Here is a 25167-nt window from a genome sequence, read left to right as displayed (position 1 = left end):
TTTAATATTACACAACTTAAAAGAGAAACCATTCAGATTACTACAAAGAAACATTTAAAATGAGCTCATTAAATGCAAATTAAAACAGAAACATTGAATAAGCACTGGGCTACAATTAAAGGCTGAAGAAACAGCAGGTAAGAAACAATTTTCATTGATCAAAGAATTGAAAGCTAAGAGAATAAAGTATTTTGCATTGAGACTGCTTCATGAATATGAAGCATTTTGAAGTAAGAACTTTTACTTTCTTATCCCCTTTTTTTCCATTTTTCAAAGAAGCTTTGGAGGTAAGAATGGATTTGCATATCTTAATACAAAGTACTTTCATTGTATCATTTTCAAGCAATGAAGTTATGGGCCACAAAAAAAAGTATTCAGAAATGGGGCCCACATTGCAAAGGACATAAGAATATTTTTAAACACCTTTGAACCCTAAAGAAAACTGTATATAGTTACATGAAATGTTCTATACAAAAGTTTAATACAAGCCATTTTGTGACCTAAACCATTGGGATATTTAGACCCAGAGTTGCTTTCAGTTAAAGTTATTAAAATAACAAGTAGTTGGGGGCCAGGAGTTTGGCTTAGTGGTAAAGTGCTTGCCTAGCATGCATGAAGACCCGGGTTCAATTCCTCGGTACCCCACATATGTAGCAAAAAGCCGGAAGTGGTGCTGAGGCTCAAGGGGTAGAGAGCTAGCCTTGAGAAAGTCCAAGGACAGTGCTCAAGCCCAGGACTGGCAAAAAAAATAACAAGTAGCATATATACATGGTATATATTCTACTAGAAATATAAATCCCAAAACTTTAAAATGAACTACCTACATGCTTCAAGACCATTGGATGTGGGTCAATCTAACAGCAAAGTTAGACTGTACATTCATGATGGCATGATAACAAGACACTTTCTGTTTTCTTTATGCTAGTGTCCTTGATACCTAAAGCTGGTCTGAGTACACACTAAACAGTCAATCCTGGGGTCTGCTTCTGTGAAATTAACTTTATAAAACAAGAAAGGAGCAGGTGTTTTTAAAGCTTGTTTTACAACTAAAATATACTGATGTTCATCTCTAAAGAAAGAAGATACTAAAAAGACTTGCTGGCATGACACACTGCTCAACTCGTCATGGAGGATAAGTCACCTAGGGCAGCTATGCCCCACATACAGTGAAAGGCACTAAAGCTACTGGATGGAGTACACCTGCATGATTAGTATCATAAAATACAAGACTAGAACAATAATCATACAGAAGATATAAATTAAGAAATGTTATGCTGGACAAGGTCAAGAGAATATGCTTGTTACTATTTTAATCAAGTAAATTGTTTTCTTCCTTCCTCCTTTGCTTCCTTCCTTCTTTTACTTTGTTTCTCATAGTGCTAGAGCCTGAACACAAGGCCCTGTGCATGTTAGCAGGCGCATAGCATCACAAATATAACCCTAGCCAAAACCAAAACAAAACGAAACAAAAAAACACTTTTGAAGTATAAGAATGATTTTCTGTTTTGTGTGTATACTGGATCTGGTGATCTTGCTAGCTTGTTTACACTCATGGCTGGCATTCTACCCCTAGAACCACACCCCCACTTCCAAATTTTTATGGATTAATTGGAGCTAAGAATCTCTAGGACTTGTCTGCCAAAGCTGGCTTTGAACCCTCATCCTCTGATCTCATCTCCCTGAGCAGCTAGGATTAAAGTTCAGCATCCTTCTTAAGATACTGCATGTGAATTCAGAATCTAACCATTTTATCATTATATGTGTATATATATATATATACATTATGTGTATATATACATATGAGTACTTTATCTTAACTCTAAATCTCTAATTTAAAACTATGCTCTAAATTTAAAACTATATTCAATGACATTATTACTTTTACATTTTTAACATAAAGAAGTAATTTTTATAGTGATTTTCCAGGAAACCAATCTTTATGGGTCTCCTTAAAAGGATAGGATTTAAATGAGGTAGAGGGTATTATCTGCACCAGGGAGAAAAAAAAAGTATTATCTGCACAACTAGAGACCACAGCAGGAAGTGGCCCAGGTAGTAGCCTGATTGAGTAAAGACTACATATAATGTCTTTGTTTCTTGGATCCAAGGTCTAGTTGCAAAACAACTATCATACTCTGTTTGCTTTGAATTGTTCTACATTCATTGACAATGAACAACATACTCAAGTCTAGTTTATGTGGTCCCAGATAGTCTTTGACAAGCCATCCTGCATTTTTCCTTCGATCACTGTAAGATATCACTGGTCTTGTACACAAGAGGACCATAGGCATTTTTTAAGCACTTAACTGTAATACAAGTCCAGGAAACAAAAGAAAAAAATGTGTCCATTGACAGATTAGGTAATACAACCAGTTGAGTAAGACAATTTGTTGCTCATTGTCCATGTGGCTTTTATGTATTTTCTGTACATTAAACAATAGCTAGACTAAAAGCATTTTTAAAAGCATGCACTTTCCATGTTATTATCAAGCATTTGTCTAATGATGAAATGTAAAATCACAGTTCTTTGTTCTTAAAAGTCCATCTAAATCTTAAAAATGTGAATCATTCTGAGTTATTTATATAATCATATATTGTACTAGATAACTTAAAACTTAGTGATAATGTGTAGGTCTTCGGCTCCCCCTTAAATAAGACTTTTGAGCAAATCTGCTTCTCTTGAAATTATCCATGTACTAGATTAAGTTTAAAATTGTACTAAATTGTTCATCTTCAAAATAATACATAGGTTTTTTCCCATAAAATACTGTGTGGGTTTTGAAAATAAATCTCTTCTATGACTTAGTTCAAGTTTATATTTACAAGTGAATCATATTATGTATATTATATGATTACATATTATATTATTCCTATTAGGTACTGACGACACTTCAGAAATCGGTTTTAGTTTGAGAAATTTAAGTTAAATATTAAAGCATTCTACTTATCACGGGGAGATGCCTGCAGTTAACTAATGCAGCAATGGTAAAACCCAGGATATTGCCCAACTTTCCTTACCTTCTATTATGATATGTTTTCTGTGAGTGAAATGATAGTTATCAAATAAAGAGAAAACTATAGTCTATTGAGCTCAAGTGAAATAGGATATATAAGACACATATCTTATAAATCTGCCTCTCATCTGTCATCTGGAGAGACCACATGTGACTTCAAATGCATTTGCTGTCGTCAAAAATCATGTGACACTTGTGAGAAATAATCCCCAGACAAGCTTACTTCAATACAAAATCTGCAGCAAGTCTCTGAAATAATTGAACATCCTAATATTGATGTTTTCTTAACCATACATTTTCAGTAATTTTTCAAGGGGGAAATTCTAAGAATAACTTGGCAAAACAACCTAAAAAAAGGGGGGGGGCGCTTTTGCTAATTTTACACCTCACAGCCCTTCTAACAACAGTAACAAACCATTTTCAAAGTTACACCCAAAAAACTGTAGCTAAATGCAAAAGGTAAAAAAAAAAATTCACTTTTTTTTTTTGCTATTATTTACTCTTAATCTTTCATCTCAGATCTTCAACAAGAGATTTAAAGGAGAGCTATCAAGGATGAAAAAATGTAAACCCATCTGGCAGAATATGTTGATTCCAACCAGAAAAATGCGTTTGAGAGTTTCCTGGAAGAGGCAGTGGGTCTCAATCTATCCTTCAGCCTGAAGACTAAGTCCCCTTTGGGGAAACTGAGGCAGGAAAGCCTGACTGGGGTGGTGAGGGGGGTGGGACTGAGCAAGGGTGGGGAGTGGGGGAGAAGCCTGGCCTGGGAGATTTGGGGGGTGGGACAGAGCTGGGGGGGGAAGCCTGGAGGGGGAGGTTGGGGGGGTGGGGAAGCCTGGAGGGGAAGGTTGGGGGGGTGGGGAAGCCTGGAGGGGGAAGTTGAGGGGGTGGGGAAGCCTGGAGGGAGAGGTTGGTGGGGTGGGGAAGCCTGGAGGGAGAGGTTGGGGGGATGGGGAAGCCTGGAGGGGGAGGTTGGGGGTGGGGGAAGCCTGGAGGGGGAGGTTGGGGGTGCGGAAGCCTGGAGGGGGAGGTTGGGGGGGTGGGGAAGCCTGGAGGGGGAGGTTGGGGGGTGGGGAAGCCTGGAGGGGGAGGTTGGGGAGGGTGGGGAAGCCTGGAGGGGGAGGTTGGGGAGGGTGGGGAAGCCTGGAGGGGGAGGTTGGGGGGGTGGGGAAGCCTGGAGGGGGAGGTTGGGGAGGGTGGGGAAGCCTGGAGGGGGAGGTTGGGGAGGGTGGGGAGGGTGGGGAAGCCTGGAGGGGGAGGGTGGGGAGGTTAGGGAAGCCTGAAGCGGGAGGTTGGGGAGGGTGGGGAAGCCTGGAGGGGGAGGTTGGGGGGCAGGGAGGGAGGAGGGCAGGGAGGGGCTGGGGCGGAGTGGGGTGAGGCCAGGCGCGGTGTTGGGGTGGAGCGGACGGTGGGGGGCTGGGGAGAGGGGCGGGTCCAGCTCCAGGACGGCGTGTGCGGGGCGGCGGCGGCGGGGGGGGGGGGGGGGGGGGAGGTGGGGGGGTGGGGAGCGGGCACAGCCCGTGAGGCTGCGGTGTCACCCGCCGCCGGCCTCCCTGCCGGAGGAGACTCGGGCGGGGAAGGAGTTGCGAGCCGCGGGCGAGGACTGGACACACGCGCTGGCGCCCCGGGCCTCGGCGGGGAGCGGGGTGCGGCCCCGACAGGCAGCCGCCGCCGCCCGGTCACTGACTGACAGGTGGCCCCGCGGGCCCCGGGGTCCCACTCGACCCGAGTGGGCACGGCGCAGGGCGGCGCAGAGGCGGTGCCTGGCAGGCACCCACGTACCTATCATGGTCACTGGGCAGGTGGCAGCTGCTGGGCGAGCAGGGCCTGGGCGCGCCGTCGCCCGCCCGGGCCGCCACCAGCGGTTCTGTCAGGGGAAAAGTCATCCAGGCCACCCCTCCCGCGCGAGCGGCCGGCGCCGACGCGCATGCGCCGCGGGCCCGGCGCCTCCTGGGACTCGTAGTTTGAACGCGGCCGCCGGCCGCCGCCCTTTCCGGCTGAAGGCCCAGGAAGCGTGCGTCACGCAGGGGGCGGGACCGTCTCCCGCAATGTTGACGCGTCGCCTAGCAACCGGGAGGCTCGCCCTTGGAAGCTTGTGGCAGCTGTAGCCGCGGTCCTGCCTTCTTCCCGCCCCTCCCCTCCCCTCCACTCTCCTCACCTCGGAGCTGCCCACCACCTGCGTGGACCCGGGCCCGCCGCTGCCGGGGGCCGAGTGTGTGCCACAAACGCGCCTTCTCACGCTTTGCCTCGACCTCCTCCTCTCGCGTCCGTCCCCCGCCCGCCCCCCGCACTGGTCCCCACCGCACACTGAGTGAGCACCACCCAGCCCTCGCTTTAGGAAGATGGTGGCAGAAAAAGAGACCCTGAGCTTAAACAAATGTCCCGACAAGATGCCGAAGAGGACCAAGCTGCTGGCGCCGCCGCCGCTCCCGGGGCACCAGCCGCACTCGCTGGTCTCGGAGGGCTTCACGGTCAAAGCCATGATGAAAAACTCAGTCGTAAGTCACCTCCTCCTCCCCCACCCCCCACCCCACCCCACCCCCCCACCCCGGGGTCGAGCCGGCCCGCGGGGCGCCTGCGCCGGGCCGAGCCCGCCGGGCTGAGGGCCGGCGGGCGGGAGAAGGAGCCCCGTCCCGGTGGAAAGCAGCCTGGTGGCCACCCCGCTGACACCCCCGGGGGAGGACCCTTCGTGTCTACAAAAGGGAAAAGAAACCCCAGTGCCATCTCCCAGGGGCTCTAATCCAGAAAGCAGCCTTCACGTGGTTTCACTCGTGCAGTCAATTTTTCACACATATCCACTTCCTGTCGGTTGAACAGCGTCCACCGAGGTTAGACAGAGCCAATGTTGCGCCTGACTGGACACCCGGAGGAGAGGTTAGGTGGGCTTGTAAAAAAAAATGTGTTTCTCAAGCACTTTCAGGGAACCCGCAGGGAACCACGCAGATGGAGACACAGACTCTGAATAAGCCACTAGGTAAAAATACAAGCAGTAAGTGTTATCCGGATAAAGCTTTGAAAAGTCTAGCTGTGGCAGCCACAGCCCTAATCCCACCTAGGAAGGAGATGGAAATAAAGACACCGACTTGGGCAAACTGAGCGTGAGACCCTACCTGAAAAACAACTAAAACCAAACAACCACCATGAGGTATGGCTCAAAGTGGGAGCATACTTAAGAGAGTTCAATCTTCAGTAAAGCTCATACACACATACAAATTGTGTGCACATACACACAATCCGAGGGAGATCCCAGCATGTGGTGATAAAAGGCATCTGGGTAAATTGGATTTTGTGTACAATCGATGTAATACACGTAGGTAGACTTTTGATAATCCCATTTGGCACTAATATCAAGTTCAGAATACCCACAGGAACATGAAGATTGTATAGTTTTTCGGCTGTAGTTCTCAATTCATGTTATATGGCAGGAGTGAGGTAATTACTGTTCCTGTAAGCTGATGCTATGTGAGCACAGTGACCAGAAAGGGTCTGGTTTGGGGGAGGCCTCCAGTAGAAAGTTTACTCATGTAACTTGTGAGAAGGAGAAAGGGAAGGGTTGAGTGTGCAGAAAAACAGGAGAGAGAGGGGCCTGGAGTTTGGCCTAGTGGTTAAAGTGCTTGCCTAGCATGAAGACCCGGGTTCGATTCCTCGGTACCACATATATAGAAAAAAGTCGGAAGTGGTGCTGAGGCTCAAGTGGTAGAGCTCTATCCTTGAGAAAGTCCAAGGACAGTGCTCAGGTCCTGAGCTCAAGCCCAGGACTGGCAAAAAAAAAAAAAACAGGAGAGAGAGGGGGGGGGGAGAGGAAGAAGGAGGAGAGGAGAGAGAGGGAGGGGGAGAGGAAGAAGGAGGAGGAGAGAGAGAGGGAGGGGAGAGGAAGAAGAAGGAGGAGGAGGAGGAGGGAGGAAGGGAGGGAGAGAAAGAGGGGGAGGAGGGAGGGAGAGAGAAGGAGGGAGAGAGAGAAAGAGGGGGGAGGGAGGGAAAGAGAGAAAGGGGGAAGGGAGGGAGAGAGGGAGAGAGAGAGAGAGAAAGAGAGAAGGGGGAGAGGAAGGAGGAGAGAGAGAGAGAGGGAGGGGGAGAGGAAGAAGGAGGAGGAGGAGGGAGGGAGGGAGAGAGAGAAAGAGGGGGGAGGAGGGAGGGAGGGAGAGAGAGAAAGAGGGGGGAGGAGGGAGGGAGGGAGGGAGAGAGAAGGAGGGAGAGAGAGAAAGAGGGGGGAGGGAGGGAAAGAGAGAAAGGGGGGAGGAGGGAGGGAGAGAGGGAGAGAGAGAGAGAGAGAGAGAGAGAGAGAGAGAGAGAGAGAGAGAGAAGGAGGGAGAGATCAAAATGGGGAGAAAGAGAAAGGGGGAGAAAGGAGAGAGAAAGAAAGGGGGAGAGAAAGACTGAGACTAAGAGACCAGGCTCCCTTAAGAATTATTCATTGCTTTACTACCCCAAATAACTGCATTATAAATTCTGTCCTACCGCTGTCCTGCTAAATGGGTTAAGGGATTGAAGGAGTCAAGGAAACCAACTGAGGCTCTGGTTTTCAAGCTGAAATGAAAATTATCTGAGAAGGTTATAATTATGACTCTTGGGCCCTTCCTGAGTAATTCCCATTTGACTGTTTAATTAGTGGTTGCAAATATTTGAGGAAGGAAGATGATGAAAGATCTCAAAGCACTGCTGTTCAGGTAGCTCTTAAGTTTTTCCAAAAATGTTTATTAAGTAGTGTCTTGTTTTTCCACTGTGTTGTGTATCACAATACCATGCACTAATCAGAGATATCGGTGAGGAATTTTTAGCCTATATCACAAAGTTTTAATTATGATAGCTCGGTAATGTGCTTTAGAAAATAGTGAAACTAATCCTGTCAATTCATTTTCAGAAAGTTTATTTTATCAGGTGAGAAATTATCATTGAAATCATTTGCAAAAAATGGGTATATTATAGACGCATCTTATATTGATATGCCTTTTACGCTGTGTTTGTATACTTTGTATCTCCTTGGAACACTTCCTCTGTCATATTTGCAAATAGTACACCACTATGTTTTACTCCAGTATTTAACTGCTAAAACTCAAGAATTTTTTTTCATTATGTCCATTTTTTTCTTACAAAATTGCATAGGGTTTTTTTTTTAAGGCTTCTTTCATGTTCTTTTCTCCCATTTGATCATTTCCCACCAGCCATTTTGTAGAATGGTCTTTCTTCAGTAATGCATGTCTGTGATAGCAGAAACACCTGTTTTATCCTATTCCATTGTATTTAAAACCAGCTTATGGATGGACTGTGAAGTTCCTACTGTCCAGTATCACAGAATGCCCGTGTATAAGTCCTTCTACAAGTAGTTTAAGTAACTCCTGAATGGAGAAGAATCAGTCATTTATTTACTTGCCAAAGTTACTATCATTTTGGATAAAAAAGAAAGTTGTTTATAGTACAACAATAATTATGTTCTGGAAATAATTTATGTTTTAGAATGATGCTTCCAAACCAATGTAATTCTAAATCAATGTAACGTAAGTTCGAGAAAGTAATTCTACAAAAATATGATTATATAATAAATGCCAAATAAAATAATGAATATAAGACAGATCATTGCAAACTACCTTTTGTGGTTTTTACTTAGGAGAAATTCCACAGAAAACTATATTTCACAGACTGTCTAGTCTAAATTAAAGCAGCTATGAATTAATAGTCTTTGAGACAAACAGTAAATTCTTTACAAATTATCTCTGTCCTGTATTTTTCTAAAAATCTATAATACATTGTAAAGCTATAACTTTTTTTATGAAACTGAAAAAAATGACACATTGCCAAATGTTTTAGCATGAACACGGGAATTATTTGAATTTAACATTGAATTTAAAGTAGTTTTGAATTTTTGTGATGCAGTAATCAGACATAAAACAAGGATAGTTATGTATAGGCAGATATAAGTAAATTTTTAACCATGGATGAATACTCTGCCTATGCTTTATTTACTACTGAAATTTAATGAATATTTGCTGATGATTCCACTAGATTGTAAATGTACTCACTTATTTGCATACATAAAATTATCTTCTGTTTTCTTTGGGACTAAAAATGAAAGCATTTCAGGAGAAGTACATCAAACAGAGCTGTTACAAGACAGAGACTGTAAATGTTCCATTCTCTGATTCTCTTTGCAAATATCATGAACATAAAAGATGCTAAGGAGCAGGTTTAATTTCTCAACTCCAATTTATTTGGTAAAAGTAATTCATTTCAACTATGCCCACTCTATATTTCTTTCATTTTCATCACTAAAATAAAAAAGATAGATGATTAATTGAATAAGAGCTCACTTAAGAGATAAAGAGGACTTTCTATATATTACTAGTTGCCTTGTTTTTATGATTAAGCTGACTTAAACTAATCAACAATTGATGCCACCATGAAATTATAGACATGGTATCATTTTGTAAAACTCAATCAGAAACCAGACCATGATTATCAAAGGTTTGACCTGACACCTCCACAAGGAGCATATAGAACATGTTAACATGTCTCAAATGACTTATGTAGTATAAACTCCAGGTTTATCCAGAACTCCTCCTGTCAAAGGCTGAATGGGATAAGCCATAGTCAGGTGCTGGTAGCTCCTGACTGTAACACTAACTACTGAAGAGGCTGATACCTGAGGATAGCAGTTCAAAGCCAGGCTGGATAGGAGACTCAGCTCTAATCAACCACCATAAAACTGGAAGTAGAACTGTGTCTCAACATGATAGAGTACTAGCCTTGAGCAAAAAGAGCTCAGGACAGCATCTAGGCACCAAGTTCAAATCCCATACACAATCACCCAAAAAAGAAAAAGAAGAATAATTTGAGCCACTGTAGGAGCTAAGACGGCAGCAACATGGGAAGATAATGAAAGCAAGGACACATAGGTAAAAAAGAATCTACATTGGAATCCAAACTGAATTTCCCTAACTCTAAACCAAGATTAATCAAGGAGAGAACGATCAAACAAGGAGCCTGCCACTGGGAAAGTGATCTGAATCCCATAGGTGCTTATTAAGAGGGTGCAGTCTATTACATCTCCCAGAACTGGAACAGACGCAGCTGCTTGGCTGATCTTGACAATTTCTGTTATGTTATAAACTTAACTATTCTAGAGAATAATTAGTTTATCATGTTAATTTTACTCTTGGCTTTCTGGCAATAGAGCTCACCTCTAACTCTGGCCAGTCACCCCTTCACATAAATTACATCTGCCATTCAGTGAAACAGATTGTAATCTGTTGAAATTTACAAAAACAGAAGCTGAATAATTCAGAATGTGTATCTAGTTTATAATAGAAGAATCCACATACTGTCCATTGTCAAATTTGAGAAAAGTTCCATTTTCACAGTGGAATTTATTTAAAAAAATATATTGATAAGACACAAGCACAGAGTCACAAAAATGTTTTGGTTCGTCAGTTCTGCCTAATTGTCTTCTGGTGCTCACATTGCTTCCATTCTGCCATTTTGTCCACTTATTTCTTTGTATTGAGGCAGGGTTTTGCAGTGTAGCCCAAGCTGCCCTTGAACTTGAGATCCACCTACATCAGCTTTCTGAGTTCAGGGATTACCCATGTGTACCCAGTTTGGTCTATTAGTAATAATATGTATTTTATTTATTTATTTATTTATTTTTTTGCCAGTCCTGGGCTTGAGCTCAGGGCCTGAGCACTGTCCTTGGACTTTCTCAAGGCTAGAGCTCTATCACTTGAGCCTCAGCACCACTTCCAGCTTTTTTCTATGTATGTGGTACTGAGGAACCAAACCCGGGTCTTCATGCATGCTAGGCAAGCACTTTAACCACTAGGCCAAACTCCCAGCCCCTATAATATGTATTTTAAATGTTATGTATTCTAAATATTTTAATGCAATAATTTCAAGTCTGTGAAAAGGATACTATGATTGCTTTCTTTATAAGCAACTTGAAGTCCCAGCAGTCTGTTGCATCTATTCTAAAGTTTGCTGTTTTGACTCTGAAGCTGAAACAGCACTCAGAATAATGAACATATTCATCACCCAAGTTTCCTAGTGCTTCTATGTAGTTTCTCATACTCTCTCCAATTAACCAACCATGTCTGTCACTGTAGATTTTCACCTTGTAGAATTCTATGTAAGTTAAACTTACAATGCATACTTTTACTATATTCTGACTTATTTTTCATTTCTCATGATTATATATTTTGAGATCTACCACACTGGTGTATATCAATACATCATCCCTTTGTAATGATGAAAAGTATTTCATTTGCATGGACATAGCACAATTTGCTCACTTACTGTTGATAGACATTTGGGTTGTGTCTAGTGTTCAGCTATTTCAAACAGCTGCCATGAACAAGTGTTTGTATGGACATGTGTTTTTCTGTCTTGATTAATTGCCGAAAAGTAGACTAGCTGCACCAACTGTCAAAAATTAGCAGATCAAAACCCTACAATGTCAGTCTGTCCCCCAGCTGGCACATGAAGCTATTAATGACAACGATAAGCTTAGCTTGTCATCTATGAGCTACTCAAAATCTCAGAATATGTATACTGTCTCTTGTTACACATTTTCTTATGTCATGGAATAAAAGAAAATTATTTCTTATTTAATAAGTATAACATACCATTGTGTTAGATGCATTTTTATAATCTGAAAACATGTACCATTGATTTATACATGGTACTAGTAGAGTTATCAAATAAGCATTATTGAAGACTGTTAGATTATAGAAACAATGTCTTCATAACTTTTTCCACTAAAGCATGTTTATGTTCACATTCATTTTCTCTCTGGTATGTTAACTAAGTATGTACTGATGTTTCTTTCTCATTCAACACTCTGGTAGTTAGTACTTTGAGCACTCTGCTTCATTTGTTGAGATGGATTTGTTACTTGCACATAAAGCTTAAATTTATGACCTCTTTCATTTATTTTCTTTCAAAGATATATTAGAATTCCTTCACATTTTATAAGGAAGAATAAATTTGTTTCAGCCTAGGGCCAATAGCTAGCTTTCATGCTGACCTAGATGCATATTTGCTATTTAGCCAGTGAATTTCAAAAATTTGAATGATAGCACATTAAACTGAAATAATGAACCAATAAACATTTTTATGGCAGTCAGAGAAATTATTTCTCAAACATTCACACTGTCATTTTACTCATTAAAATCATCCTAGGATCCTGTTAGTCCATGTTTTCCTAAGACTTGAAAAAGAAGTCAGCAGATTTTTTTTTCCCCGATGATCAATTGATTTGCTCTTACCTCACAGTAATAAAATCTTGTTTGAGAAAGTTAGCCTAGGCATTTGTTAGATGATCTATTTGCAGATAATAGCACAAAAGGCTTGGAAAATCTTCAATAAAGTACCTGCAGTGCTCTTTACACTGGTTTCCACAAAGTTAATATCTTTTAGTCTTTATCAGTATGTGAGGATGGATTTAAACTGGCAAAGCCTCCAGTGCTCCTGTATCCAAGGATGGAAATACTCCCCCAGCTTCACAGGGCTTTTATGAGAATCGGTGAAGTGGGCCTGAATCATAAGCCTATGCTCAGCCAGGAGATGTCCTATGTAGCGCATGTGAAGGACATGATGCTCTCTTTTTTCCCCCTATACATCAGCTAACATGTAATTGGCCTGTTCTACAAACCAGGCCTTTGCGAATTTTATGGGACTCTAATCTCTCCCTCAACACTTTAGCTACTTAGTCCTCTGGAAGGCATAGTAATGCTTAGGAGTCACTAAGTCCTGTTTTATATTTGCCTAATGATTTTGTTGGCCTTCGCCTTGGTTCACAAATGTACTTAATTCAATTAGGAAGATGCTTCTCCCAAAGTGCTTGTTATAGAGAAAGGTGTTTCTGAGCCATGCACAATATTTTATGTTGGGTTGCCATATGTAATTTAAGCAATTTCAGATGAACTTTTGTTTAACATTTTAGGAAGGCTCTAAAATGAGCATAACATCTAACCATATTGATATTTCCTTTTTCTGTTATAATTATGAGAATAACCCATGCATGGCAAGTGAATACCAAAAACCTAAGTAAAAACAATCATATCTAACCACTTTATATATACTGGTAAGTGCATTAATCCACACAAATGGAGTTTGTGTAGATTATTCACGTGCCATTGGTCAGCCACATGTTTGTTTCTAATTGTAATTTGTATCTACTTTAATTCAGCTCAACTGCTGTAATTAAATACCATTCGTCTAGCAGCGTTCTGAAATCTTTTATATCTTTTTAAGACATAAAAAGGAAAAGAATAGTCTATTAAATCTTGTTTACATTCAACTAAAATTTTTTCTTTTATGTTTTTCGTTTTGATCTTAATTGTGAATATCAAATAGATGCTCTCAGATGAGTTATATAGGCTAATTTTAAAATTTTTCTAAATCTACAAATTTACTGTTCATTTCCCTTAGTCTTGGCTTAAATTGCTTTGCTTTTGTCATGGGAAATTGATTGTGTTGCTGTGGAAACCAGAAGAGGGTGTTGCTGATGGAGAAATACTGTTATCATAATTGCCTGCCATCCTGAACGCCTGTCATTCTGACCAGCACATTGATAGCATTTTCACACTCAAAACCTTAAATGCTTCTCTACAGAAAACTACTTTGTGGGTAGTGATAATCTACTCAAACATTTGACATCCAATGCTTTGTTTTATATCCCTGAAAGTTGCTTTTCCAGAGCTATGGAAAAACTACATAAGGGAGGGAAGCTTCATGTTGACAGATGGTGTAAAGATTTAGTGCGCCCATGGTAGAATGATTTAGATGTGTTGTTTCTCGATGCAGGTGATGTGTCAGGGAGGTTCTTTACCCCTGGGTACACAGAAAGCAGAGAAAAAGAGAGATGGGGCCAGTGACAATACAAGGCCCCTATGACATGCTCCTGTGGCCTAGTGCTTCCAGATAGGCCCCGCCTCCTAAAGCTTCCACACCCTTCCCAAATAGTGCCACCAGGACTCAGCTCATGAGCTTGGTGGCAGGGTGCCATGGAGGCAGGGCGGGGCATCTCATCATGAAACCACAGCAATAATTTGTGTATATATTGTATCTGTTTTATTCAGTGGTAACACATTCAGAAAATTTGAAACACAATATGTTGTGTAGAATTATCTGAAATATTTCAACCACCGGCCTATATGATAGATAAAAATGTTAAAAAAAGAAATTTGAAATTTGATAGGGAAGGGCGAAAACCAAGATGGGAGTGGGGGGTGGGGGGGAGGGTAATGGGTACCAAGACATGTGAAAGGGTATCAATGTATGTGAATTAATGTACCTTCTATCTGGCAAATATCATGTAGCCCTTTTATTAATTACAATAAAAAAAAGAAAATAAAAAAAAATCATACTGGAGGGGCTGGGAGTTTGGCCTAGTGGTAGAGTGCTTGCCTAGCATGCATGAAGACCCAGCTTCAATTCCTAGGTACCACATACATAGAAAAAAGCTGGAAGTGGTGCTGAGGCTCAAGTGGTAGAGCTCTAGCCTCGAGAAAGTCCAAGGACAGTGCTCAGCCCTGAGTTCCAGCCCCAGTATTGACAAAAAAAAATCATACTGAAAAAGAAACTTCAACATGAAGCCTTACAAACTAAGAGAGGTAGAGTCTAGTTTACGCATGCCAGCACTCGCGCGCGCGCGCGCGCACGCGCGCGCGCACACACACACACACACACACACACACAATATTATCAATATTAAGTAAAAGCAAAGAATGAACATTGTGGTCCAGGAGTGGTGGTGCATGCCTGTAGATCCAGCTGTAGGGGAGCCTGAGGTTGGAGGATCACTGCATGATAGTGGCTCAGGACAAAAGAGCAAGAGCTTCTATCTAAACCATAAAGCAACAAGGACTGGGACTTGGTGCAAGTGCTGGAGCCTGGTGTGGCAAGTACTAGTCTGAGTTCAAGTCTCAATAATGCCTTCCTTCCCTATAAAAAACAAATCTTCCATGAATTTTACTTTTAAAAACCCATATATGTGAGAGCTGGAAATGAGAAAATTGACAGCAAAGAAGGCTAAAACAAGGAAGGAGGAAGATTTTGGCTAGCTGCTGAGCTGAGGTAGAGTTAGAAATAAGAGGGTTTAGGAGCAGTGTCTTTTCACACCCTGTTATACAAAGACACCAAATTTCTCTAGTTTTCTGGAGAATTTATTTCCCAATTTTTATAAGAACAAATGCAAAAAAAGTTTCAAAAAGAAAAGCATGCAAATTATCTATGGCTCCCATGGTTTATAAAAGCATAAGAAAGCACAGAATCTGGATGAATCTAGAGAGAATCATGTTGAGTGAGACATGTCAAGACCTAAGGAACAAAAGGCGCATGGTATCCTTAATATGTGGCTATTAGATCCAAAGAGTACAAGAGCAAGGACTCAATATTTGCATACCCAAAGCTATGGACATATATGGAAATATAAACATAACTATATAGACATAAAACCTATGACTCTATAGACATAATGTTTTCTTTCATAAACTAATATGTATCTATGACATACAAACCCTTCGCCTAATTTTGATTAAGTTCTAAAAACTAAGTGCCAGTGATTGTATATAGAGATTCCCTTCTTGAACACCTGTTTGTTAAACATGTCATTTGAAATCTGATGTAAAAATCAATGCTAATAAATTATTTAATAAAAAAAGAAAGCACAGAATCACAGAACTGTGGAAGAGCATCCTGAAGTCAAGCTCTTGCACTCTCCCCTGGTTTGTCATCTCAGAGAGATTGACTGTGGCCCATCCATTCATCTAAATACTTAAATTGTTTCCTGGTTTTAGCTGTTAGGGATAAGGCAGCAATGAATGAACAATAGATATCCCTCCCACAAATTGATTTCACTTCTTGCCCATATGAATCTAGAAATAGATTACCAGATTGTTTGGAAATTCTATATTTTTAAAGCACCTCCCTACCATTTTCCATAAACTACCTACAAAGTGTTCATTGCACCAACATCCAAAAATTTGTCTTTGGTCTTTTTATGAAATCCATTCCAAAAAATGTGATGAGATGTTTCATTTTGGTTTTCATTTATAGTTCCTTGATGATTAGCAATGCTGAGGATTTTTAAATACACCTAATTGCTGGTTGTAGGCCTTGCAATTGATAAATGTCGGCTCATATCCTTGGTCCATTTCCTTTTAAATCAGATTGTGCATTTTTTTTAGTTTCTTACATATTTTAGGTATTGACTGTTGCCACTCAGTGGAGACAATATTCACAAGTCATATCCATGCTGAAGGGAGCATAGCCACTTGCTTGTTGAGGCTGCCTTTGCTTTGCAGAGCTCTTTAGAAAAATGTTAATTGATTTGTCCAGTTTACTTCCTTTGCCTGGCTCTTGGGGTCATATTCAAGTGATTGTTGCCATCTAATACCTTAGAGCGCTTCCTTATTTCCTTTACATATTTTTGTCTTTCAGGTTTGGTAGTTAAGTCTTCGTTTAATTATTGAGGAGCGTAGAAAATATTTACACATTATTTTTATAAATCTATGTTAACCATCATTTGTATTCTTGTATTGTATTTTTTCCATATGAATTTTTTGTAATTGTATTTCTTTAACTTGCCTTTCTGCTTCTGTATATCTGCTTGTTAAAGCCCTGAGAAATGCAACTTCTGTCCTGTGGCTAATCTACAACCACCCATTTGTCCTTGGTTCCCAGACTGAGCTACACTGTAGTAAGGAGTATACACATTCCAAGCCGGGAGCTAGAGATAGTAGCCATCTGCTACCTACAAGGTCAGACTTGTGAGGGCCAGCAAACTAGGGCAAATGTCAACCAATCACAAGCCCGTCACCATGGAGATCCCCCTAGACTCATATCTGGCCTAAAACCATCCTCCTAAAATGACAGCCAGCTAGACTGACCAATGATTAGCCACGACCCCTTTTCTGCTTTGTATTGCACCAATCATTGAATGGAATTATAGTATAAATTTCCTGTGTGGCGTATTGATTTGTTGCTATTACTTGCTGGGGCCTTCCCCCTACCAAAAAATGTATAAAAGGGGCTGTAATCTTGTGCTCGGGGCCTCTGGTCTGCACTCGACTATCAGTGCGCAGAGACCCGTGCTTGAGCTCGTCAATAAACGACTCATTGCAATTTGCATTGATCTTTGGTCTTTGGCTATGGGGGGGAGGGGCTTCAAGTTTCTGGGCACAATAATTATGATCCTGAAGGTTAAACTAAGTCTGCTCCTGCTAGGCCAGGGCTTCATCACTTGAACAATGCTTCTAGTCCTTTTGCCAGTTTCTAGTTTGTATTCCAGATAAGAGTTCCTCATAACTTTTGCTGGGATTGCTCTCAGACTGCCTCCCGTGTTTCGGGGACTGTAGGCATGTGTCACAGTGTTCTGCTGGTATTTGCCTTTAATCCATTTCAAAGTGACTTTGTATAGGTTGTGAAATAAAGGGCTTCTTTCATCCTTTTGCATGTGAATATCTTAGTTTATTCCTCACCATTTAGTGAATATCCTTCTATATATGTTTGTAGCAGCTTTGTGAAAACTTGGCTGATTGTAAATTCATGAGTAGGTTTCTATATTGTTTCATTGGGTTATGCTAGTCTCCTGGTGTTTTGATGAATACGTCCTTGTTTTGAAATGGGGATAGGAGTCTGTTTTGCTTAGAATTGTGTGTGTGTGTGTGTGTGTGTGTGTGTGTGTGAGAGAGAGAGAGAGAGAGACAGAGACAGAGACAGAGACAGAGACAGAGAGAAGCAGAGTTTTAAGGACTTTCTATTATGTGGAAAATAGGATTGCAATTTGGATATGAACTGCATTAAATGTATAGACTGTTTTTAGACATTTTCATAATTCTTCCATTCTTTCATTATTTTTCTTTAGCATCTTTCATCAGCATTTTATAGTTTTCAGTATGTAAACATTTAACCTTCGTGATTAATTGTATACCTATGTAAGGTTTTTTGGTTATTATAAATATGATTGTTTTCTTCACTTGGTCTTAGCCAAAAAGCAGAGAAGAAAATAGGATCATTTCCTTAATTTCATTTCTGATTAGTTTATATTAAAATACAGAAATGCCACAGCTCTTTATAGGTTGATTTCATGATTTTCAACCTGACTGAACTAGTTTATCAATTCTTATTGTTTTCTGGTGAATGATAAGTTTTTTCTATATGCAAATGATTTCATCAGCAGATAGAGATGGTTTTACTTCCTCTTCTACGGAGATGCATTTTATTTCTTTATCTTGAATAATTGCTTTAGCAAGGACTTTCAGTACCACATTGAACAGAAATGGTAAGAGAGTGAATCAATCATTTATCCCCAATCTCAGAGAAAAAGCTTTTAAACTTTTGCCATTTACAATTTTTATGAGTTTCTCATAGATGGCTTTTATTTTGATGACTTGTCACTATACTCAAAACTCTATTGTGAGCAAGAACTCATATGAGTATATACTCATGGTATATACTACAAAATTGAGAAAAGTAATGGAAAGCGTGGGTCAAAGGGCGGTAAGAATGGTACAGGGAATGAAATGCATCAAAATGTAATCATAAAGTGCTTTGTTACATGACACCTTCTTGGTACAACTTCTTAAAGATAAAAATTATATATATATACATATAAAATGTTAAATTTTATCTAATTCTTTTTCAACATGTGCCAAGATGCTTGTATTATTTTATCCCTCACTTTGCTGGTGGTTTATCAGAGTTGATTCGTGTGTGTTAAAACATCTTGACATCTCAATGAATAAATCCTACTCAGTAATGGTACATTATCTTTCTTGGATTCGAATGGTTGACATATTTGAGAATTTTTACATCTATGTTCATTCGATTATTGACTTAAAATTTTCTCTTGTGTCCTTGGCTGGCTTTGGCATTAGTATAATGCAAGCCTTGTAAAAATGAGATTAGAAGTATTTTCTCTACTTTGATCTTTCTGGAAGAGCTTGAGAAGAATTAGTTTTGGTTCAACTTTAAATATTTAGTAGAATCAGCAATGACTCATCTAATCCTAGTGGGTTTTTTTTGATGGGGAGACACATAGGGATTTCAAAAGCTTCTGTGTCTAACATAAAATTTGAATACATTACAGCGCCTTAAGGATACAATGAAAAAAAATTGATCTGATAGGAAACTCTGTGGTCAGAGAGCTTGTATTTTATATTCATTGTTGTGTTGTTGTTCTGAAAGGCATTAAGTGGCCATCGGGAAGTTGTGAACAAATGAATGTTGAAAGACTAGATCTGCTCCATGAGGTATTATCAGAGTTGCTCTGCTGGAGATACTAGGAGGAGGAGCTCCGCAGCTGCATAACTCTGTAAGTCCAAGAAGTATTTTCTGAAGTAGGTTCAGAATGGGAATGCTTGTATTCTAGGCCAAGAAAATACTATCAGAAATGCCAATGAGTCATGGACACCATACTTTCTGCTGTGAAACATGAGAATTGAAGCTAGGATGTTCACATAAGATGGGTCACTCAGGTCCTTGACTTCCATCTTAAAGAGTATGCCTTTCTTCCTCTTTCCACATTGGAGAGCTTTGCAGGGAGGTGAGGGAATGAAGACCATGAGTGACGGAGAATTCCTTTCTTTTTCATTTTTTTTTTACTTGAAACATTAAAAGATCGTGTATACAATAACTTTACAAAAATACCTTAAAATTGTATTTCTTAATCACAGTTTTTACTCATGGGTGTTAACTTTGTAGTTTGCATCTTGAATATTATATTATGAGAAGTCTGTATCTTGTTACAAGTTATTCAGATTTAAATTTTAATTTTACATAGATAACAGTGAGTAATCCACACAGGAAGCAGATTGATTTGACACATTTCAAAACACTTTTAATCCTGATAGATTTGATTGTGCTATTATTTTGTCGTTGGTGGTGGAAATGGGACTTGAACTCTGGGCCTGGACGTTTTCCTTGAGCTATTCAGCTCAAGACTACTGCCCTACCCCTGGAGCTACAGTGCCACTTTCAGTTAACTAGCGGTTAATTGAAGATAAGAGTCTCACGTACTTTAGTGCCCAGGCTGGCTTTGAACCTCAATCTTCAGATCTCGGCCTCCTGTGTAGCTAGAATTACAGGAGTGAGCCACCATGCCTGGCTTTAATATTATTTTGCAGTGAAATGTAACTTTGATTTATGTTCTGGTGTTATTTATAACAGCCATGTGTATGTACTACTTTGTTTCTGAAATTATGCCAGATGTTGCAGATTTTCTTTTTAACCATGTTTAAAGATAAAAATAAAAATATCCGCTGTTATTTCTGTTTTCATAAAGCCAATTAATGATCCCGACAGGTACTGTGTTTTGCTAAATTTTAGGACTTGCCTCACACAAATCAGAAGTATCCACACTTTTAAATTTATGATATCCATTCAAACTTTAAATGCCCTTGATTAATGAAAATCCATGTGACAGCAAAGGATAGCTCTGCTTTTAAGCTGTTAGAGAGAACATAAAATGATTATGGCTTGCAGTAAATGTTATTATGATCCCAAGATGTTTCCTGAGGGATTCAGCAAGCTCCTCACTTTCTGTAAGACTGACCCTCTATCCTTGAGAAGTGTCAGGAAGGAGCGCTGTGGCGGCAAGTCAGGTCACCTGTCACAGTGCGACAAGGCTCTGATGTAAAACCTAATTTACAGTTTAGGAAGCACATCCATTATCCCTCCGATTTTAAAATAGAACATACATCAGCAAAATGATAAAAGAAAGTGCTTAAGAGTTATGAGTGTCAAGGACTGTTTCATATCATGAAGTCACAGCTTTTTCTGAATATTACTTAAAATTATAACCGAGTTTAATGACATTCATCTGCTCTGTTCCCTGAAAATGAGTGTTACAATATATTCTAGCTATTGATAAGAGAATATTCCTGGATTAAGTATTGATCTCCACCTATGCCTCTGTAGATGGTGGTGTCAGCATTTATATATTTCTTTTAAATAGATGTGTGCCCAGATATGGTTTCAGGAGCTTATTAAATTCTCTTCTGTTGACTTGCATGAGAGGCAGCATTGTTTTGCTTCATTTCTGAGGGGTAACATGATCGTTATTTCTCCTGAGTTCTTCTCTCCAGTTAATCTCAACTAATGATGGATGTGGGGACAAAAAATTACTGGAACATATTTTCTAAACCTCTTCTATTCTTGTGAAATTGCAAATAAACATTCTATCACCTTGGGTTTTATTTTTAATATTATTGTCGTCATAAATTTCATCACAATATTTGCACTTTGATATTGTGTTTCAATATTTGTGTTTCAATATTCAGGATAGTGGAATAAATTACTTGTGTCTTTTTAGCAACCAGAGTATTTCCTTACAAGTAATTTAATATAACCCTATGAATTTTATTCGTAACAGTTTAATTCATTAGACTAAGGTTTTAGATCTGATGGTTTATAAATACAAGTGTGTTTTGTGTCTACTCTAATAAAAATTAAGGGTTATCCTTAAATAACACAAATCTAGATTTAGATATAGAAGACTGAAATAAACAATAATTTCTTGTATATTAAATATCTTCTGGCTTTTAAACTAATTGTTCTCGCTGCCACCTTTGAGTGGAATATGCTTAGTTTATCTCTTTTAGGTCTTCAGATCTGAGGGTTTATTATTTAAGTATAAATTAAGATTTAAGAAACAGTAAGCACAGAGGTAAAAATTAAGGATCCAGAAGCCTAAACTTCTAGCTATTTGAAATATATGAACCATTATCATTTATTGTAGTTACTCTGCTATGTAATGGAACATCAGAAATTATTTCTCTTTTCTAACTGAAACCTGATGTTTGTTGACTGACATTTCTACTTTTCCTGTCCACACCTACTCCAACCTCAGGTGACCATTTTAACCAGTCTCTCTACTTCTGTGAGTCCACCTTTCTAGATAGTACATGGAAGTCTGACTGAACAGTGTAATTTTTTAAAAATCATTTCATCTATTGATGGATATTAAACAGTTAGGTTGCTTCCATATCTTTACTTCTGTAACAGGGCTGCAAAGACTTGGGAATATAGATACCTATAAGTTGAATTGTTAGACAATTTGCTAATTTTATTTCCGTTTTTAAAGAAATGCTCTATGTTGTTTTCCAAAATAGATATACTAATTTCTTCACTCAAAATTTGGTTTTTATCTTCTTTCTCTTTCTTTTATTTTATTGTCAGGGTAATATATAGAGGAGTTAAAGTTACTTTTGTCAGGTAGTGGATGCATTACTTCTCAAACATTGATACCCCTTCTCATGTTTTTGTCTTCTTTTCCCCCCCACCCCCTCCCAGTCATCTTGTTTTCCCCCTTTCTTTCCCTATTTCAAATAAACAAATAAACATATATTCTTCACTCAAATTTCTAAGTCATAGCTTTCTAAGTTATAATTTTATGTTACAACTCGTACTTGAGTTAATAATTGCCACAAAATTAAACAGTAAATTTTTAATTTTGATGGCAGTGATTATTTCTTTTCATTATTTATTTGCATAAACCAATTATTTTTATTAACAATTATTCATTTATTAATTTTTATTTTGATTCAGGTGTTACTTTGAAGTGTGTAGTTCTTAATTTTTTATTATATCTTTAAGTAGTACAAAGAAGTTGCCATTTAATCACTGTCACCCTTTTCAGCATCTCACCCATGCCTTCTCTCCATTCACCAACCCACCCCTTCTATCACTCTTCTTAATTTTGTAGCATGTACATTGGATTCTTGTCTGCATTTTCCCAGTCTTCTCTTCATCTATCCCTTAGCCCTGGACCCCTCCTCTTACAGTTACCCACTTCCTGATGTTTTCTATTTTTTTTTTAATTTGCTTTTGTTTGTTTTGTTTTCGAAGTTTCAGCAAATATTTTAGTATTAATCAGGAATAAAGTGGGGAGAAATGGAGTTAAAAGGGAGAAACATTTCCTGCCCCTCCTGTAGGAAATGGACTACTATCTGAGTTTTGACAAAGGAAATAGGATAAGAAAAGGCATTCAATTGTACTAGGAAAGATACAGAAGCAGAAGAAACAGAGAACATTAAAGTGGTGAGTAGTATTTGAGAGTTGATTTCAGTTTCAAGCCTTTTGCATCTGAACTGTTGTTAGAGTTGAGGTTGGAGATATTACCCAGCATTACAGAAACATCTGGTCTCTGAAGACTGGGAACTTAAGAGTGAACTTAGCAATCAGGAACTCTTTGTAGATCCTGGAGACTGGAGTGAGGAGTAAAAGCTGATGGAAGAGGGTTTAAGAGGAGCCAGCAGCAATTGGGACAAGGAGCTTTGTCTCAGAGTTGGTAACTGACAGTGTAAGGAGAACTTCCATTTTACCTGGCAGTAGACAATCCTGTTTAAGGAGAGTTCTTATTGTTGTGGTTGTTTACAAATTTTTGCAGGAATTTTATGATCACTCATAGGGAACAAGCTTGCTTTTCAAAGTGTACACAACTATCCACTATATTAAAAAAATCCCCTAAAATAGGATGCATACTTAAAAATCAGATGGATGTATCAATAATATTAATGGAGTGTTTGACTAGTTTCTATATCCTAGAGGATAAAATGGAACATATAAATTGCATTTGCCTGTTTTTACTGCTTATTAATTAAAGAAAAAAAATCTTCTCTTGGATGTTTTCAGGAATCAGCATAGTCATATAATGACAGATCTATACCAACATGTATTATTCAGTTAATTAATTTTGTTGTTTTTTGATGAAGTGCTCCATTTTTATTAATCCAAATTATTGAAATCATCTGAACATATCATATACACTTGTACTATGCTGTCACAAGTAGAAATGGGTGAAAAATAGTTAATGCATATATTTCATAACTTGCTCAATAAAGACAGACTTGAAATAAGCTTTCTTGAGCGAATGGCAGACAGACCCACAGCTGGCAGGCTTTCTTTGAACACTGGCCAAACATTCCACCAGGGAACTCTATTTTGATGTCTGAGTGACAAACCCAGCAATGAACAAGAAGACCACTAGCATCTAACGGAGAAAAGTGTTTTAAATATTTGCCCCTAAAAGTGAAATTTGAAGGGAAAACTTACTTAACCTCATGCCCTTCAACTTTGTTCTTTTAATAACACAACTTTTTTTTACTACAGCTTTAAATCGGGAATAGTTAGAAGCGATGCCTAGTAGTTACAGAATTGTTTTCACATAGGTGGTTTCTTTATATATTTTGGTCTTTATGATGATATTGTATACCAGATTATTTTCGTTTGTATTCAGTAACACATGAGAAGAAAATCAAAGGGTTCTGTTCCTCAGATGTTTGTTTGTTCTCATCTGCTGTTTGACTGTTCTTGTTAGGCCTCCCATCTCCAGGTTACCTAAGGCTTCTTCGTACCTCCTTTCCAGCTTTTTTGTGTTTGTGATTATGAACACAGATTGTACTTTATATCCTGTAAATCTTTCCATGTGTATCTGCCCATTGTAAGAATTAATTGCTCTGTTACTACTCAGGAACACTGCTTTCTATTTTTATTATTACACAGCTAGTAGACTTTAATAGTTTCATTGCATGAGACCATCTTGTTTCTGATACATCTCTGTTGGGCTGATGCCTACCCACTGGCTCTGGATGCATAGCTGGGCCCAGGGTTTACACAACTACTGAGGTATGAAAGTCTGCATTTCCTACTGCCCAGTTGTCACACTAAAATCAAATCCTTGCATCGAAGGCAATGATATTAATATTGGAAAGTAAGGTCTTTGAGATGGGATTATGTCATATGTATCTCTATGATATTTTATATGATATCCTATCATATTATATCCTTAGAAGGCGAGGCATTTTGTTATTGCACCTAAGACAGCAAACTCAATGAAGAATTTACACTTGACCTCTATGCTGACCTCTTAGCAGTGATCAGAACATTTTAGATGCTGATGTGGATAATATCACACTGCTAGAACCTATCCAATGTTAGCTAGAACCAATTGTATATAATATGTACATCCAAATTGCAAATGCTGTTCTAAAGCTTTAGGGCCACTTAATGGCTGTACACTTGAGGGTCATGAGCAATTATGTAATGTATCTGAAATGACTAAAGAGCATAGTTTTTTGTTTGTTTTGTTTTGTTTTGTGGGTCATAGGGCTTGAACTCAGTCTGGGAGCTGTCCCTGAGCTCTCCAGTTCAAGGCTATGGC

General features: G+C 39.3%; 1 protein-coding gene across 1 annotated transcript in view; it reads right to left on the bottom strand.

The window, feature by feature from the left end:
* Window positions 1-4989, bottom strand: part of Prkn (parkin RBR E3 ubiquitin protein ligase) — a 912456-nt gene extending 907467 nt beyond the window's left edge. The window contains 1 exon segment of the mRNA XM_090337856.1: window positions 4797-4989. Within this exon segment, the coding sequence (XP_090193982.1) occupies window positions 4797-4803 (7 nt within the window). The 5' untranslated portion in view covers window positions 4804-4989.
* Between the last annotated feature and the right edge of the window lie 20178 nt (window positions 4990-25167).

Source organism: Megascapheus bottae, chromosome 8 (assembly GCF_031878675.1).
Source record: "Megascapheus bottae isolate mThoBot1 chromosome 8, mThoBot2.hap1, whole genome shotgun sequence".
NCBI classification, from domain to species: domain Eukaryota; kingdom Metazoa; phylum Chordata; class Mammalia; order Rodentia; family Geomyidae; genus Megascapheus; species Megascapheus bottae.
Note: the sequence above shows the minus strand (reverse complement) of the source record. Positions and strands in the feature narration are given on the sequence as shown.